We start from the raw sequence: 16,824 nt of genomic DNA on the forward strand, positions 1-16,824 counted from the left end.
TTGAATTATTTGCAAAGGGGAAGGGGAATGAAACGCAGGTGTGAGGCTTGTTCACAGTCTTAAGAACTGTGGGCCATGAATAAGCTCAGCCTGGAAAGAACAGTGTTCACTACTGCTGTCTCCTTTCTCTCCCTTGCCTACAAAAGAGGAACCTTGCACAAATCAGATAAAAATCAGCAGAACAGTGCAGACTTGGAACTCGTTCACTATAAAGGCAGGAGAAAAGACTTTAGGGAGGTAGGAGGTATCCCTAGAGATCAGCCGTCATGTAGTCATAGAAGAAAATATGTTTGGACCAGTGGGATAACAGCAAACAGACATAAACCACCCCTTTTGAAAACAACAACAATACAGCAACTCTCTAATTTAGCAGTCAGTAAACATCTACTAAATAAACTGGGCAGCCAATTGTAGTGAAACACACCACATAGAACAATAAATTAAGTCGCCAAAATTAGAGTACCATAATTCCACACAAACAGAACAGGTTTTGCTAGGATATAACAAAGGTGTAAGATGCATCTCTTTTAAGAAGGAGTTCCACTAGCTGGATGCAAATACAGAAGCAACTTCTTCAGTAGCCATCAGTCTAAAATGAGCCAACCAAAGGAGGATCTCAATTGCCATACCGATTCACATTAGAGTAGGCAAACCATTAGGGACCTTCGTCCCAAACCATTTAGGGCTTTAGAACTCTAAACACCTTTAGTACAGGTGAGATTTGTACCTGGATGCATGGGTGGCATATCCATAGCAGGCCTTCCTGACATCATTCGTGGATCCACATAAGACTGCATCATGAGCCACCGTGGATCAAAGCCCATAGAAGCCAAATGTGGGGGGTGTGGCTGCATGGGCTGATAGAGCGGTCTATGTGGTGGTGGGGGGGGAACAGGGCCAGCAGAAGGCTGAGAAGGTGTAGACTGTGGTAGGACCCCTTGCTGCTGCTGCTGCTGCTGCTGCTGCCACTGTTGCTGTTTCATCTGCTCCTATAAAGCAAGAGAAAATATGAAATTTTTGATAAGCTATAGCAAATTGCTTTTAAACAAGTTTTTCCTCTAAAAATGTTTTAGGCACCTTATTTCAGAGCTTTTTTGGCGATGCTCCAATTCCAATTGAACCCAATAATTCATTGGTACACACATAATGCTCTTAAGCTTCAAGCTCTGATTATGAGGTTAATGTTTGCTAGATATGGCCAAGACAATAGACATAAACCTTAGCCATGGTTAAGAATAAGGACAGGAGGGATTAGCAGTTGGAAGTATTGTGACTGTACTAGGTCGCTGAGGACAAAAAGAAGGAAACAAGGAGGACCATTATTGGAAAAACCTGGATGGGGAAGACAAGCCTATCTTAGCCCTGAGGAACATAGTGGACAGACAAATGAATCATCTGGCACAGTAATTTGAATGCATGGTAACATTTGCAAATCTTAAATATGATAGATGGCAAGCTATGGCTGACAGATCATTGAATAACAGCAAAGGTTACAAAACACTTATGAATACGGGAAGTTATTACTTGCCAACTACTGCATGTTACCCACACCTTAAAGTTTAGTTACTTGTCTGGTGTCTCCCCTTAACCAGAAATCACAATTCCCTCCCCAAAAAAAGTTTTAAGATTATTCACCCTGAGAATGCAAATTTAATTAATTAATTTATTTTGTATACCATCCTTGATTTGAAGATCTCACAGCAGTTCAAAGTGCAGAAATGCAAAATAAATAAATACATAATAAAAGCAAGGGGAAAACACCAAACCAACCCATAACTTCATCTCCCACAATTTAATAACTATATGTATTAATCTCAAAGTGCTATTCTTTTACCTGTTGTCTCTGAAACCTTGGTGGCAATGATTTCTGAAACTGTTTTGAATAGCCAGAAGAAATAGCAGGACGAGGCTGAGCACCAGAATCAGTCTCGCTTTCGTGAGAACTTTCTCTTTCTCTTTCACTATGATTGCTTTCTTGAGTGGTGGAAATAGCCTGACACACTGTCCAGGGGTGGGGAATGCAAGAGAAAAATAACATTAGCACCATGGATGATAAATATGGATGATTACAAGTTCAAACTCAAAAACCACTCCAATTATCTTAAATTATTATTGTTATTATTATTATTATTTATTATTTATACCCCGCCCACCTGGCTGGGCCTCCCCAGCCACTCTGGGCGGCTTCCATAGAAACCAAAAATACACTGAAATATCACACGTTAAAAACTTCCCTGAACAGGGCTATTCATGTCGGTGGGTTTTTTAAAAGACTTACTGGACATCATGACAAAGCAATGCTGAAACAGGGGAATAGGAGAGGCAGAAACTACACAAATGTGGCACAGGTAAGAAAATGTTGCCTTGAAAGCACACCCCATGGAAATAGGTACGTAAGCTCTGGAAAGTGCACAGACCACAGTTCAGGACACCTTGTAATAAACAGAGGCCGTTACCTATTATGCTCCTGATCTACAAACGGTTTAGAAATCTCACCTTAAACAAGAATTCCATCTCCATAAATCTGGAATAGATGTGCAGATTAAAACCACGTGTTTTTAGAGGCTTTTTGGAAGCTGTCACTGAAGCAGCTCCCATTGCAAATTAAGCACTCTGTTAATAAACAGAAGTGACAGCTTGCTTTTTTAGCAATGTGTACATTGGCCGCAATCCTGGTGACAGTCATGCAACTAAAACCCCATTAACTTTAATGCATGCAGGATTGAAGCAATGTTTTTAATATACATATTTATCTGCACTGTGGCACATACTGTTCAAAACTGATTGGACAAAACTTGCAAATGCATCTTGCTCCTGACCTTTCAGGCCTTCATCAGGATGGTTTGTTTTAAACCCACCTTATAAACTTTCTGTCAGAAGATTATTTCAGATATTACAAATGCTACTTTGTAATCTAGGCCAGAGGTTTTCAACCTTTTTGAGTTCACGGCTTCCTTGACCAACTACATTATTTCTGCGGCACCCTGTGCGGTTCAGGAGCCCAGTTATGTCACCCCTTGTCTGCAGAGCTGGCAACCTCTCACCCTTTTTCGAACACCCTCTCTCGTGGAGTGTTCCTGCAGCCTCCTTTCTCCTCTCTTCTCCTTGAGAGTCATCCAGGCAGTTGCTGCTGCTGGTCCTGGTCTCCGAGCTGCACACCCTGCCCCAAAGAGAGGTGCCTCCTCACACTGCCCCCCAGGGGCCTGGGAAAAGGATGCCCCCAGCCTTAGTGGCCCAAGGGGAAGCAGCAGTGGGTGCTGCAGGGCCTGCATGGTGGAAAGGCTCCCTATCAGCACTAGGCACTCAGCTTCCAGGCACGCCTTGCACACAGCAAGCACCAGAAAGGCGAGCGCAGTGCCTGCCTGCCCAGACTCCCACTGGTTTGTCCATTCTCAACAGCAAGGGCTGGGGTAGACTGGCTGGCTGGGTTCCCTTCCAAGGCTGCCTCAGCTCCTGGCAACCAGCACCCCCTGGCCAGCACCAGTGGCACCATTCACCTGGAGAGCTTGTAGTCAGCGCTGCTGCAACAAACAGCTGTGCAAGCCTTTAGGAGGCAGAGACTTGAGAGGGCATCAGAGAAGGGACGGAGGGAAGGAAAGAGGAACAGAGGCCAGTGTTGCCTGCAGCACCCCTGACCCATAATTCAAGGCACCACAGTGTTGAAAACCACTGATCTAGGTACATGTAATCACAACCAAGTAAGCTTTGTCTTCTAGCCTTAGTTTACAAGATGCTGAATGCAGTTGCTCTTTATCTCATTTATGAATTGCTTCCCATGAGGCATTCTGAAACAATTTACGACATTTCCTTCAATATATTCAAAACTAAAAGCAGTACAGTGGTACCTTTGGTTACAAACTTAATTCGTTCCGGAGGTCCGTTCTTAACCTGAAACCGTTCTTAACCTGAGGCACCACTTTAGCTAATGGGGCCTCCCGCGGCCGCGTGATTTCTGTTCTCATCCTGAAGCAAAGTTCTTAACCTGAGGTACTACTTCCAGGTTAGCTGAGTCTGTAACCCAAAGTGTTTGTAACCCGAGGTGTTTGCAACCCGAGGTACCACTGTACAGTTCTTAGGCAGTGCTATATTTAGGATGCTAGTTACAGACAGCAAGTTGCTTACTTTAAACAAACAAAATAACTGGTACAAACCTCTCTCCTCTTTACTGCTGCTTTCACTTTCTTGTGGCTTCTCAACTGTAACAGATGGAGTGATTGGCTCTTGAGGTTCAGACACTTCAGCTTTGGGTTTCTCTTCTGCTTCTTCCTTCTCCACTTTTTCCCTTTCCTTCTCTGCTTCCTTTTCCCTCTCTTGGTTTTCTTTTTCTTCCCTTTCCTTTTCTATCACTGTGTCTTTTTCCTTTTCACTTACTTTTCCCCTCTCCTTATCAGTATCCTTCTCCTTCTCCTTCTCTTTTTCTTTCTCTTTCAGTGGGTCTTCTCGGGGTGGTTTTGTTACACAGCCAAATTTCTCATTTAACCGTTTTAGCTTTTCAGCACATGCTGCTTTTCTTTGCTCTTCCATTCTTCGCTCCTCTTCCTCTCGCCTTTTACGGGCTCGCTCTACAGCTGCAGATACTTCTGCTTGCTGTCTTCGCCTCTGTTTCCAAATTTCATCCTCATCTGGTGTTGGCCTAGGAGGAAAGGGACCTTGCTTTCCTGGCCCTGTCAAGCGATCTGGAAGTGGATGCTATGTTTTTTGAAATAAAAAAGTGCAAGAGTCTCAAACAAAGGCAGTTTTAGACCCACTACAGAAGTGTATATGCAAAGTGATTCTATGGTTCTTTTAGCAACTCTGAAACAGGGGTCTTCAATCTATGAACTGTCAGAGGGTCTCACACTAAAGTTAGGCCTAACAAGTGAAGTGCTGATCACAAGCAATGCAAACTAGAAATGTGCAATTCTGTTGGAAATCCTGGAGTTCTATTTATTTCCCCCTAGTTGGGCAGCTGTGCAGAAGACTGGGCCTCAATTAAAAGTTGTAAGGAGGAAGAAAACTTTATCTTAACAGAGAATAAAGCTAGGGCTAAGGGCACTGCAAACACCTACTACTCTAAAAGCATCTTTTCAATTCGTTGTAAACTGACAAGCAAAGAATAAATAAAAAGCTGCAATAAATATTTGCCAGCAGTGGTTTCCAAACTCCTCCCACCCATGGACCACTTGGAAAATTGCAAAGGGTCTTGGCAGAACACTTAAAATTATTTTTCTGTCTGTTGTAGCAATTGCAATGCGCTGTGCAGGGTGCTGCAGGATTTTAAAATATATTATTGCTTCTTTTATTTCTTATATGCGGTGTTAGAAATTCCCAACTGCAACCATGTGGAGATCTCTGTATGCCGGGTTGGCAAATGACATCCCCATCTGGTTGGGTCCTTAAGAAGCTAAGCAGAAGAACTTATTTATTGCGTTTATATCCCACCTTTTTCAGTACAGTACATGTATCACCCTCCTCCTCAGTTACTCCCTACAATGACCCTGTGACATAGGTTAAGAGGCTGTGACTGGCCCAAGGTCACCCAGTGAGCTTCATGACTGAGTAGGGATTTGACCCTGTCCTCCAAGGTCCAAGTTCAATACTCTAAACCACTATACCACACTACTGGCTCCCTACAGTACTTCTGCTATGGGGCAAGCTATATAAATTAAGTGGGTAAATAAATAAGGGAGAAGCAAAATGTCAATTGGAGAAGAATCTGAAATATTTTCCTTGAAGCTTGAATTTGTTTTATTCTGTATTGTTTAGTTTGATGTTTTAATGCTGTAAAAGCTGAGATTTTTTCATTAAAATATAAAGCACTATAGAAATGAAATGAATACTACCACTACTAAATTTCATTATTTCATTGGGAAAAAGGTCTCCTAGACATTCTGTTGTGGCATCCATCACCTAGGTTTAAGTTGCGATCTGGCAATTAGTTTATATATTTGAGTTTCAAACACTGCTTATAGGTATTTTATTGCACATGTTACTTGCAACTTGTGCACATTTAACTTCTGCGCATTCAGCTTTATGCACCTGGCAAAATTTCTTTTAAGATTTTAAAAGGGATGGAAAGGTGGTGAGCGTTTGGGGGAAAAGACTTTGGCAATCGCACCCACCCACTGAACCTAATGTGTTTCGACCATACGTCATTTTGGTTTTAGGTGTTATTCCCGGAATGTAACTCAAGTGTAAGCTGAGTCACGCATATCACAATTTGAATTCCACAGAATTAAAATTGTTACATGCTCTTCAAAGACATGCTGTGGGCCACCTGAATGAAGTTTGCAGACCACAGTTCAATTCCCTGTGCTGTATTTTATGGAATTACTACATTTAAAAAATGTGGATTGTAAGGAGTGGAGAAGATAGCCTGTTTTAATCTCTCAACTGAAAGTAATTTACTGCCAAGCATTGCAGCTGGGATCCAGAGGATTGTCCATAGGTATTAAACACAGGCACCAGGGATTTATTGCCTCCCATACAGAGCATATACCTCCTCTGCCTTACTATGGCACTGCTAAGGATCAGGGAGGGCCCTTGGAGCAGCATTTGATGTGATGTGTGGGACTGTAGCTTGAAGAGGGAAATCACTCCCTGGTCATGCATTGCTACACATCCAAAGGCCTCTTTGAATTCTACAAAGTCATTTAAAGGAAAAAAGAAACGGAATGAAAAAATCAGCTGGTCTTCCATGTATTACAGTGTGCACTGCATGACAACTATGCAAAGCATAATCATACATTTTACTAAAAAATTAAAGAAAAAAAGTTAAGGATTGACAGTTGGGCCCAGAGGTGAATTTTGCTCATACCTGAACAGATTTTGGCTGAAGCCCAGAACTGCCCCTCTCAAGCACTAAAGACTGGGCTGGTGGCAGACTGCGTTCCTATTGGATTAAAAAGCACAACTGTAAATATTCTTGTGAAACAAGCCGAATGCTGTTGATTTAATCTTTTACTAGTTCCCTTTCAGTTGGATGTACTCAGTACACAACATGTAATTATTCACTTAGGAATCATTCTTAACACACACATCTTCATGCTCCTGAAGGGGAAAAGGGCAGAGGTGTCCCTTTGTCCAGTGCTGCTGGCTATTGAAGACACTGTGTTCACTGAAGGTGTGGCACTGTTTGGGAGTTACCACCAGCCATGTTCCCACTGGCAGTGGCTGGCACAACACCCCCAAAAGGGTTGTTTTGAGTGGGTGGAATAGTGTCAGCCAGGGAGCTGCTGGATCCTAAACGGGCCCAGTGACAGGCCAGGGGCTTGATCCTTTCTGTTGCAGCAACATGGTGCAGCATAACAATACGCAAACCAGAACAAAAAATGTGATTTTCCTGTCCTGGCCAACAGAAGCTGGCAAGGATTTGGATCCAGCACTGGCTTCATTCACTTCCATCATCCTCAAGGCCAGGGGTCCTGGGTTAGGATTCATCGTTCTATGCCAATACTAAAATCCCCAAAATATCCAGCAACAGAATCAAACATTCTTAAATCAGCCAAACCACAAATCTGTTCAGTGTCTCTGATAATTGGAGTTCAAATGTGCTAAAAGCTTCAGACTCAAAATCTCTCAGTGCCAACGTAAGGGGCATGCAGTCTCCAGTCAGTTTCCATGTCAGCACAGAGACTAGGTACCTGTCTTTTGCAGGAGACACTTAGATGCACATAAAGTTAAAAAATGTCAATTCTCTATTTAGAAAGAATCTTTCAATCTGTATGAGCATTCAATTACATGAACACATAGAACAGGTTTGCTATCTCAGAAAGTAAGTCTTTTTTCTGTTCATCCAAAAAACCCTTTGTTTTGTCAACAATCACATATATGGCAGATCAGATATATGCAGAATGTTCCAAATGGAAATGGACAGACTAGGTCTTTTGACTACAGTGGTACCTCGGGTTAAGAACTTAATTCGTTCTGGAGGTCCGTTCTTAACCTGAGGTAGCACTTTAGCTAATGGGGCCTCCCGCTGCTGCTGTGATTTCTCTTCCCATCCTGAAGCAAAGTTCTTAACCCGAGGTACTATTTCTGGGTTAGTGAAGTCTGTAACCTGAAGCGTCTGTAACCCAAGGTACCACTGTACTGTTGGATTCCATCACCTTTAACCCCACTTAATCAATGCTAGGTTTAAAAGGTACTAACCAATTCAATACACCAAGTGGTTACCTCAAAAAGAGAGGCTATAACTTGTTGGGATGCAAAATGCAGCTCAGTCAGAAGGGAAGCTAAGATAAGAGTAATTGGGGGGGGGGACCTAAAAAACCCAACACAACACCCTTATTTTGTGTAAACTCCCCGCCAAAGCATGTTTCATTACTTCATTTATACTTTCATTAACACTGAAGGTTGGAGAGGCATGCCAGCACCTAACTAGTACTATTACAATAGTATCTGGACAATGCACACTTAAATTGTAACTTAAACATCAGGAGAGAAAAGTGATTAGATAAAAATACCTGATCAAAGTAGTTGCTTTTATTATATGGCACTTTGGAACCAACTGACTGCAAAGGAGCAGATGATTTATGTTCTCCTGAATCTTTCTTCTCCACATCTTTTGTAGGTTCATTACTGCATGAAGGGGATCATAAAAGGTCATATTTTGCATACCACCCTTTTTACATGAAACATGCTTTTTATGTTAATTATGAGGATTATGTTAATCTACACAAGTTGCAATTTATAGCTGTGTTTCCCACATCCAAAACTCTAGCTACTACATAACTCTCAGTCTCTCGAGGGCATTTTACAAATGTAGTACAAATACTAGCTGATTATTTCAAGTTTCTAAACATGAATATATTGTGTGTTTTATAAATCACCTGCTATACTGTTCTTTCTGGTTACTTCCTTGGTCATCATCATCACTGAAGTTCAACTGTTCAGTATAATCTACCTCACTCTGGGCTCCTAGAATAATAAAGAATGGTAGGTCAGCACTGCAAAACACTTTTCTATACGCAACCAGTTAAATGTTCACTGATATTAATGTTCTTACCAGCCCAGCCTTCATCAGCTTCAGCATCCAAATTATCAAACTTGTCAAGTTCTTTGAGCTCATTAGCACTTAGGATGGCTGGGCGTTCTACAGTTTCTGAGCTCCATGAAGAGGGCCCTCTACCCCTTGGTCCTCTAGAAAAAGAAAGCAATCTATCATGTAGGGTTTATATATCAGTATTTCATAGTTAAGTTACTGAAGAGACTTAAGATTAGTTTAAGCTCAATACTGAAAGAAATAGATACTTGTTTACAAACAGCAAGTTTAATTAACAAAGGGAACTATTTCCAATTACTAGATGTCAGAATCAAATGTTAAAGAACCAGAAAGGAAAAAAGTTCTAGGTGCTGACATACTAAGTGCTTGGGTGTCTGAGGTTTCCCCAGTGCTGCTGAAAGAATAGAGAGACAATTTAATATATACCAGACACACGACAATATATATCATCAATAGTAATTTTATGCTTTGTATTGTTGCATCCTCTTTAAAGTTTAAAATAACCATGGTTTTAAAATTATGTTAAACAAGACTATATATGCATTATGCAAATATAGTTGTGATATCAGAAAGTTTTAAGAGCAGTAATCAAATAATGCATGTAATGGGTATTTTTACCTGGTAGCCTCAGATGGAGCAGGGAACCTGCTGGGACCTGGCATCTGCGGATATGCCAATTTGGGGTACTGGTTAAACATCTAAGGCAAAAACAAAACACCAGATATGTAAACATTGTATTTTAATTAAATGCCAAAAATCATAAATTGGAAAGTGAGCGTTTATATAATATACCAGAAATAAAAACTGAAGTCTACCTAAAATTAACAAACTCTTAAATTGACAACTTTATACAGTTAAGTTATTTAGCTGTGTGCCTTTTTGCAAGTCCCTTGCAATCAATCACAATTTCTCAATCACATCACTTGCTAGGAGAAAATGACTCTCAGCAATTAACAGCAACAAGAATATAAACATCATAGCTGCAAAGAGCTTAGCAATTCCACTTCAAAGGAAAGTTTCCCTCCCTTCAGATCCCTCAAGAGAAAGAAGTCTACAAGATATTGATGGACATGACTTACATAGGGTGGTATCATTGCTCTGTACTGAGACATGATCCCAGGCTGTTGCTGACCATTAAGCTTGGGAGCAGGTGGCAGTGCTATCCTTATATCCCTCTTCTCTGGTACCTTGGGGCCATCACTCTGTTCTACTGGTCCAGGCACATTACCATCTTCTTGAGCAACAGGTTTTGCTTCTTGATCAGTTGGGGAATTTGGAGAGTTCAGATTCCTGCCTCCACCTTCTCGCCAGCTAGCAACATCTGCAATGGGATAGGGGAGGTTATATTCTAAACAGATTTCTGAACACCATTTATTTTGTGTTGTGCAAAAAGTGCTTGGTATATTTCTCACCAGCTTCATCCACCCCTACCCCCCAAAAAGGAGCTTCAGTGACAAAACTGTCATCTCAGCCTACTTGAGCTGTGACACCACCAAGAATTAGTCCACTTTAGCCACATAAATTGTTTAACTTGATCAATTCAACTCTCTATAACCGAGAACATTCAGCAGTTGCTGTTTTAAATAGGGCTATCGCTGGCTCAATTAAGGCACTATACTAAACAGTGGTTAAAGAAGCTGAATTATAGTTTAATGCAGTGTTTGAATTGGTTAACCACAATATGCAATAGTCCGGCAAAACCCAATCAGAAGCCACATTTTGAAGTGGGTTTGCAAACTGTAGTTTGTGCTAGTTATGGTTGGCATTATGCATTAACTGACATTCCAGTTACACCACTTGCTCCATTTCTAAAGGCCAATGAACCTACAGCCTGGATAACAGATCAGGTGGGAAAGGACTGTAGACAAGCAGCAGTCGTGATTTGCTTGTGGGCTTGAATGAGGAACTAGTGGCCTTGCAGGTGCTGTTGGACTCAAACTCGCATCAGCCCTGGCCAACGTTGTCCAGCAACATCCAGAGAGCCACAAGTTTCCCATCCCTGACCTCAACTACCATGAAGGCAAACCATGCCAGAATGTTTGTAAGTTATGTTTAGAAGAAGGGCAAACTACTGGGCTCAGTTTGGATATAAAACCGGGAAAAAATGCCTTTTCCCAATTACATCTGATGCAGAGGAGGAAGCTAGAGCATCTGAGTCTGTGCTTGTTGGCAGCCTCATTGACTAATATTTAATTTAGGTCAAAAGATCAAGCAAATGTCTACGTGAACAAGTGTTTCTTCAAGAGCTGGTAGAATTCATTTGCATATTACTTTAAGAATGGTAACATGGGCTAAAAGCTAATTAAAGCTGTATTCAAAACTACTATTATTACATTTTATGTATAACTTACTTTGTGGTCGTAAACTGGGGCCAGGACCATAAGGCTCTTCAGCTGCATCCTTCTCTTTCGTCTTCTCTTGATCACCAGCTGCCTGCAGACTAGGAAACTCTTGCTGGAAATAGCTATTTATTTGAACTCCAGGACCTGAGATAGTTGTAAAAAAGGCAAGTCAGTAATTAACAGTTCAGAAAATCCAAATCTGCAATGTGGAACGAAATAAGCTTTTATTTTAGTCTCCAATTTCAAATAAGAAATACTTCTTCCATAAGAGATTCTGGTACTTCAAGTACCACTACTGGATCAATTGCCTTCCTTATGGTAAGAAGCTATAGCAAGGAGCAAAGAGTAGCCTGCTCTGTTTAAATATATAGTATATGAATATCTTACTTACAGAAAGGTTTTCCAGAACTATAATGGCAGCGACTTGTGATCACTAGCTTTAACATGACCAGAGGCTCATTTGAACATAGCCTAGAATCCTGCTTTAAGAACACACTACATAAATGAGGCCAGAAGATAGTTTTGGTTCTTCTGTGATGATATTAACAATTGTACAATAGAGCAATCTAAACCGTCAACCTGCCGTGCTGGAGAGGCTTTGAATGAAGCAGAAGTGTCCTGCCCAGTCCAGCTCTGCTGGTGAGGAACAACCCAAAGTGCCTGCCTAGATGGTGAGTGGGCAGAAGAAGATACCACTGGTGCTAGTGAAGAGACCACTTGCATGGAGCATTAAGGGATTGGGTGGCCACAGGATCCACTGGATCTGGTGCTGGCCCTGCTGCTGTTCTCCATGCCCCCCATTTCTGTTCTGCACAGACAAGAGTGCTGTGGATGTGGTGGCAGCTACATCCATCAAGCTCCACTGCTGATGGCCAGGGATTTAGACTGTGCTCTTAGTGATACTAAATGAAAAATCTCTGCTTTCCATAGATATGAAGCAACTAGTCATCTGCCAAATGCAAAGAAATAATTTGCCTTCTTTCTTCTAATTTATTTTCAGTATTGGAACCATAGAAGCTATATTACACAGCTGGACCGCCAATCCATTTAGCGTAGTATCATTTTCCCAGCTGGAAGTAGTTCCTCAGAGTTTCAGAGTCTTCTCCAGCTCTACCAAAAGATGACAGGAATTGAACCAAGGATCTTTTACACTTCCTCAGGAGTTTTTTTTTTCACTGGAACCTGTCAGAACCCAGTTCTGGCACCTCTCAGGTGGTCACAATTGCTACTCTAATGAGAATGAAGGAGGTGTTCATGGTGAATTCCGGCAACTCTTTCTAGAAAAATAGCACTAGGCAAAACTAACAAGGTTCCTTTACTAACAAATAAATGTTACTTTATTTGTTAGAGTAACATTTCAAGATAAAGAAACTGCAAAAGCCTCTTTGCTTTATTCAAATGTCCAATACAAAATAGCTACACAGACTTTCAATCTAAATCAGAGCAGTACTTGTTTTTAACTACTTTTGCAAATTTAGGGAAACTGTCTTAAAATAATATACAGAGGTACCTTGGTTGTCGAACTTAATCCATTCTGGGAGTCTGCTCAACTCCCGGAACCGTTTGAAAACCAAGGCGCAGCTTCCAATTGGCTGCAGGAGCTTCCTGCAGTCAAGCGGAAGCCACGTCGGAAGTTCGGCTTCCAAAAAACCTCCACAAACTGGAATACTTACTTCCGAGTTTGCAGCATTCAGGAGCCAAGCCATTCAAGAACCAAGCTACCACTGTATTCATAGAATTATGATACTTACTTTATCAAAATATCAATGTAAAAAGTTCTAGAAATGTGAGGAAGCAGGATTGTGCGCATTCCTGATACACAAGAGCACACTCTAAAAAAAGTAAGAGTAGACAATCCACTTGTCATTCTGTAGATTATATTGAATGTCCATTAAAAATATCCAACTTTACATATAAATACAAAGTGAAATTAGTCCTTAATGTTTTCCCTGTGTACCACTTTTTAACTATCCTATTTACAAGCATACTTTAGCAATCTTTAACCATGCTGGAAGCTAGAAAGATTGAATGCTGTCTTATAGCAAGTCCACACCACTGATCCATCTAGCTCAGTACTGTCAGCTATCCAGGGTTTCAGACAGGGGCCTTTCCCAGTCCTACCTGGAGACACCAGGGGTTGAGCTATGATTGTCAATGAGAAACATGCCCAACTGAGTTCAATGGGGCTCAATTCCAGGTAAGGGGTTAGAGACTGCATTCTTACCTAGCAGTAAATCCCATCAAAAACAATAGGACTTATATTTCTGAGTAGCTATTAATAGTACTGGAGCCTTAGTAAGCTCCTTGGAGTGGGGGTGGCCTGGTACTCCTTATGCTTTTCTACACAGCAATATGACCATGTACTCCAACTCCTTTCAGCTCAAAGCAGCATGGCCAGTGGTCAGGGATAATGGGAGCTGTAGTCCAGAAGCATCAGGAGGGTCAGATGTTAGGGAGAGAAATTTTCTAGATCAATTTTCTTCTACATGCACCTTTGGATACCCTTTTGATCATAAACGTTTCACACAATAAAAACTGCTGTCTGGCATTTGTACATTAAAAACCAGGATGGGTTTCATAATGTAATTTGGAAGCATCCAAAACACATAATACATAAAATCCCCTTAGGTTAAACTGCTTTCTTTTTATGATTTTTGGATTTGTATCTAAAATGATATCTAAGAGAATGTTGTGTAAAAAGGGCAAAATAAATAAGGGGTGGGTTAAGATGCCTTGTCAGAGAAATGCCATCAGGAGTGTTGAAAGGATGTACAAAATAAGCAAAAATATCTACTTCATTTTCCCCAGTAAGTGGGAAAGAGTCACAGGCACACTTTAAACAGGAAACCCCAAGCATAAGCAGCTGGGTAATCCAAGCAACAGATCAAGGATGGGCTGAGTATAGAAACACTATACACAAGCAGGTCACCAGCTAACGTTCATGTAGGACCATGTGTTGCCTGCTGATTACTGATGGGCCTTGTTCTTATTAAGATTCTTCTTATGTTCCTAAACAAAAGGGCAAACTGAAGATCACATAAGCTACATTTGCTATACTTTAACTCAGGGTGGCCCAACTTTTCACATTAAGTGGGCCACAAGAGTACTTCACCATGGAACGTATGGGCCACACACAGCATTGTCACACAGGGATGGGGAGCAAAGCCAAAATTTGGTGCCCTCGTTCCAGCCCTGTCTTCCCAAAGCCAGGTAAGCAAGGGGCCAGGCTTTGAGAAAGAGGCGGCAGGCTCAGGCAGGATCCTAGGGCCCTTCCTACACCTTCCTAAAGCTGGAAAAATGCTAACTAAGCTTTGAGAAGGAGGTGGAAGAACTATGGGACCCTGTCAGAGCCCTTATGCCTCCTTCCCAAGGCCTAGCACCTTGCTTACCCAACTTTGGGAAGGCAGTGCAAAGACTGGGGTGGGGAGTCAAATGTTGCTGAGGGCTGCCAAAAAAGGCCATGAGGGGCACACATGGTGCTTGGGCCATGCGTTGGACCACCTTGCCTTAACTGCAAAAAAAAAAAAAAAGAGTTTGAGGGTGAAGCATTGATGTTCTGGTAAAATAACAGACCATGCAAGGCTTAAGTCAGCTCACTACTGCAACAGAAGCTTTCCCAAACAACATGTTTAAATAACTGTGTGTTCCACTATGCCAGTGCCCACCTAGTCCAAGTTTATTATATCCATCTATGGACCAGGTTCCATGAAAGTCATGGAAGCTGACAGCTGTCATCAGGTATACTCTAAATGCATCTTGAAATAATTAGTTGGAGATTTTATTTATATATATATATTCCTTCAACTCTCAGTAGACCAAGCGGTAAACAAATTCAATTAATTATAATAAACTTGTCAGAAGAAAATATTTTTTAGTTCTAACGCTGGAACTGAAATTCTTCTCTGTAAGAAGTGAGGGAGAAATCAGAGTAACCACAAAATCAGCCATTGCCACCCCAACACTATTTCTCCCACGAAAACATTAAGACCTAGCTTCTATGACGCTTGTCTTGCACCCCTACCACCAGCAGCAGCAGAAGAGGAGCAGTGCCAAGCAGGTAAAACCTATGCTAGCATCTTCCTGCTTCGCCTGCTACAACTCCCCCGAAAGGAGGAGTGATGCCAGACCATCCCTGGAGGACAATGGACCCACACACCATGGACTTGTGACAGCTGACTTGAAAGCAGACCTTTGGGTAGGGTGGTTAAAAAAGAGAGTGGGAGAGTAGTTATCTAATTAGTGATGGGAATCTTCTTTGTTTATTATTAGTGTATTATTAGTCTTATCTCATTATACATGACAAAGCCATTTTTCACCTTTTCACCCCTTGCTTCCTCCTGTAAGACCTATTGCAGTCGTTAAGAGTCGTCAACAGGCTCATCACAGCCATCTGCCAATCACCCATTCCCACCACCCTTCTGAGTAATACCCCTCCCCACCTTCTCACTATATAGAAGGGTCTGGAAACTTCTGTTTCAGTGTATCTGAAGAAGTGTGCATGCACACGAAAGCTCATACCAAGAACTGACTTAGTTGGTCTTTAAGGTGCTACTGGAAGGAATTTTTTTTATTAGTGTATAGTTATAGTTAATGCCTTTCATGTATTGTTTTTGTTTTTACATGTTATGTTAGGCGATATACTGATGAATTTGTATGACAGCACCCCCCCCCCGTCTTTCCTTATGGTATTAAGCATGTGTGCATAATGTATTGCTGTAAGTTGCTTGGAGACCTCTGGATGACAAGCAACTATTAAGTTTAATTAATATGAACCAGATGACATTATGATATAAGTTATTAAATCCAAATTCTATTCAGAGTTACTGAAATTAATTTGAGATGTCTAAGAAAAACACTGCAATGAAGAACGCTGAAATCAACTGATCTGCAGTGACATTTTAGCACCTCTCAGCCCTGTAATACTGTAATTCACAAAGTGTGTGTTGTGAGGCAGGCTGAAATGAATCTCAAAATATGCTGCTGCTAAGTGGTATGCATATGCATATGGCCAGAGCAAGATGCCCTGTGCAACGCCGATTCTCTCCCCACTCCAAGTATTAAGAACAGCACTATCATTTTGAAGTTGCACCATGAGCAGCTCAAAGTACAGCTCAAAGTTATGAGGGAATACTGCTGTGACTTGAGTTTGGGCACTGACCAGTATGGAATTTATGTAAGAGGCCCAACAAAATGTCTAGCCAACCTGACCAGAAATAGTTGGCAGATGTGTAGTTAAAAGTAACAGTACAGTTAGTCCCTTACATGTATGATAGCTGTGACACATAATGGATAAGAAATCTCCCACATATAAAACACCCACTACTGACCCAATCTTATGTAAAGCTATCATTTTCAACTGCATTTACTCGGGTGTTGGTGTCTCTTCTTGCGGCAGGGGAAGGAACCCTGGGCAACAGGGATGGAACAGGCCAGGCGGGTTGTGCCGCGGTGACTGCTACTACTGTGGGCCACAGTGGCAGTGTTGTTAGTGGCTCTGGG

General features: G+C 41.5%; 1 protein-coding gene across 40 annotated transcripts in view; it reads right to left on the bottom strand.

The window, feature by feature from the left end:
• PRRC2C (proline rich coiled-coil 2C) overlaps positions 1–16,824 on the bottom strand; it is an 83,637-nt gene that overhangs the window by 55,769 nt on the left and 11,044 nt on the right. For all 40 annotated transcript variants that reach the window (XM_083743708.1, XM_083743709.1, XM_083743705.1 and 37 more), the window contains 10 exons: positions 11,335–11,469; positions 10,063–10,304; positions 9,602–9,681; positions 8,987–9,120; positions 8,811–8,898; positions 8,445–8,559; positions 6,797–6,871; positions 4,152–4,689; positions 1,835–2,001; positions 728–989 (listed from right to left, as the gene is read on the bottom strand). In XM_083743708.1, the coding sequence (XP_083599834.1) occupies positions 728–989; positions 1,835–2,001; positions 4,152–4,689; positions 6,797–6,871; positions 8,445–8,559; positions 8,811–8,898; positions 8,987–9,120; positions 9,602–9,681; positions 10,063–10,304; positions 11,335–11,469 (1,836 nt within the window). The remainder of the gene's footprint in view (positions 1–727; positions 990–1,834; positions 2,002–4,151; positions 4,690–6,796; positions 6,872–8,444; positions 8,560–8,810; positions 8,899–8,986; positions 9,121–9,601; positions 9,682–10,062; positions 10,305–11,334; positions 11,470–16,824) is intronic.

Source organism: Podarcis gaigeae, assembly GCF_964106915.1.
Source record: "Podarcis gaigeae genome assembly, chromosome: 6".
In the NCBI taxonomy this organism is placed as follows: Eukaryota; Metazoa; Chordata; class Lepidosauria; order Squamata; family Lacertidae; genus Podarcis; species Podarcis gaigeae.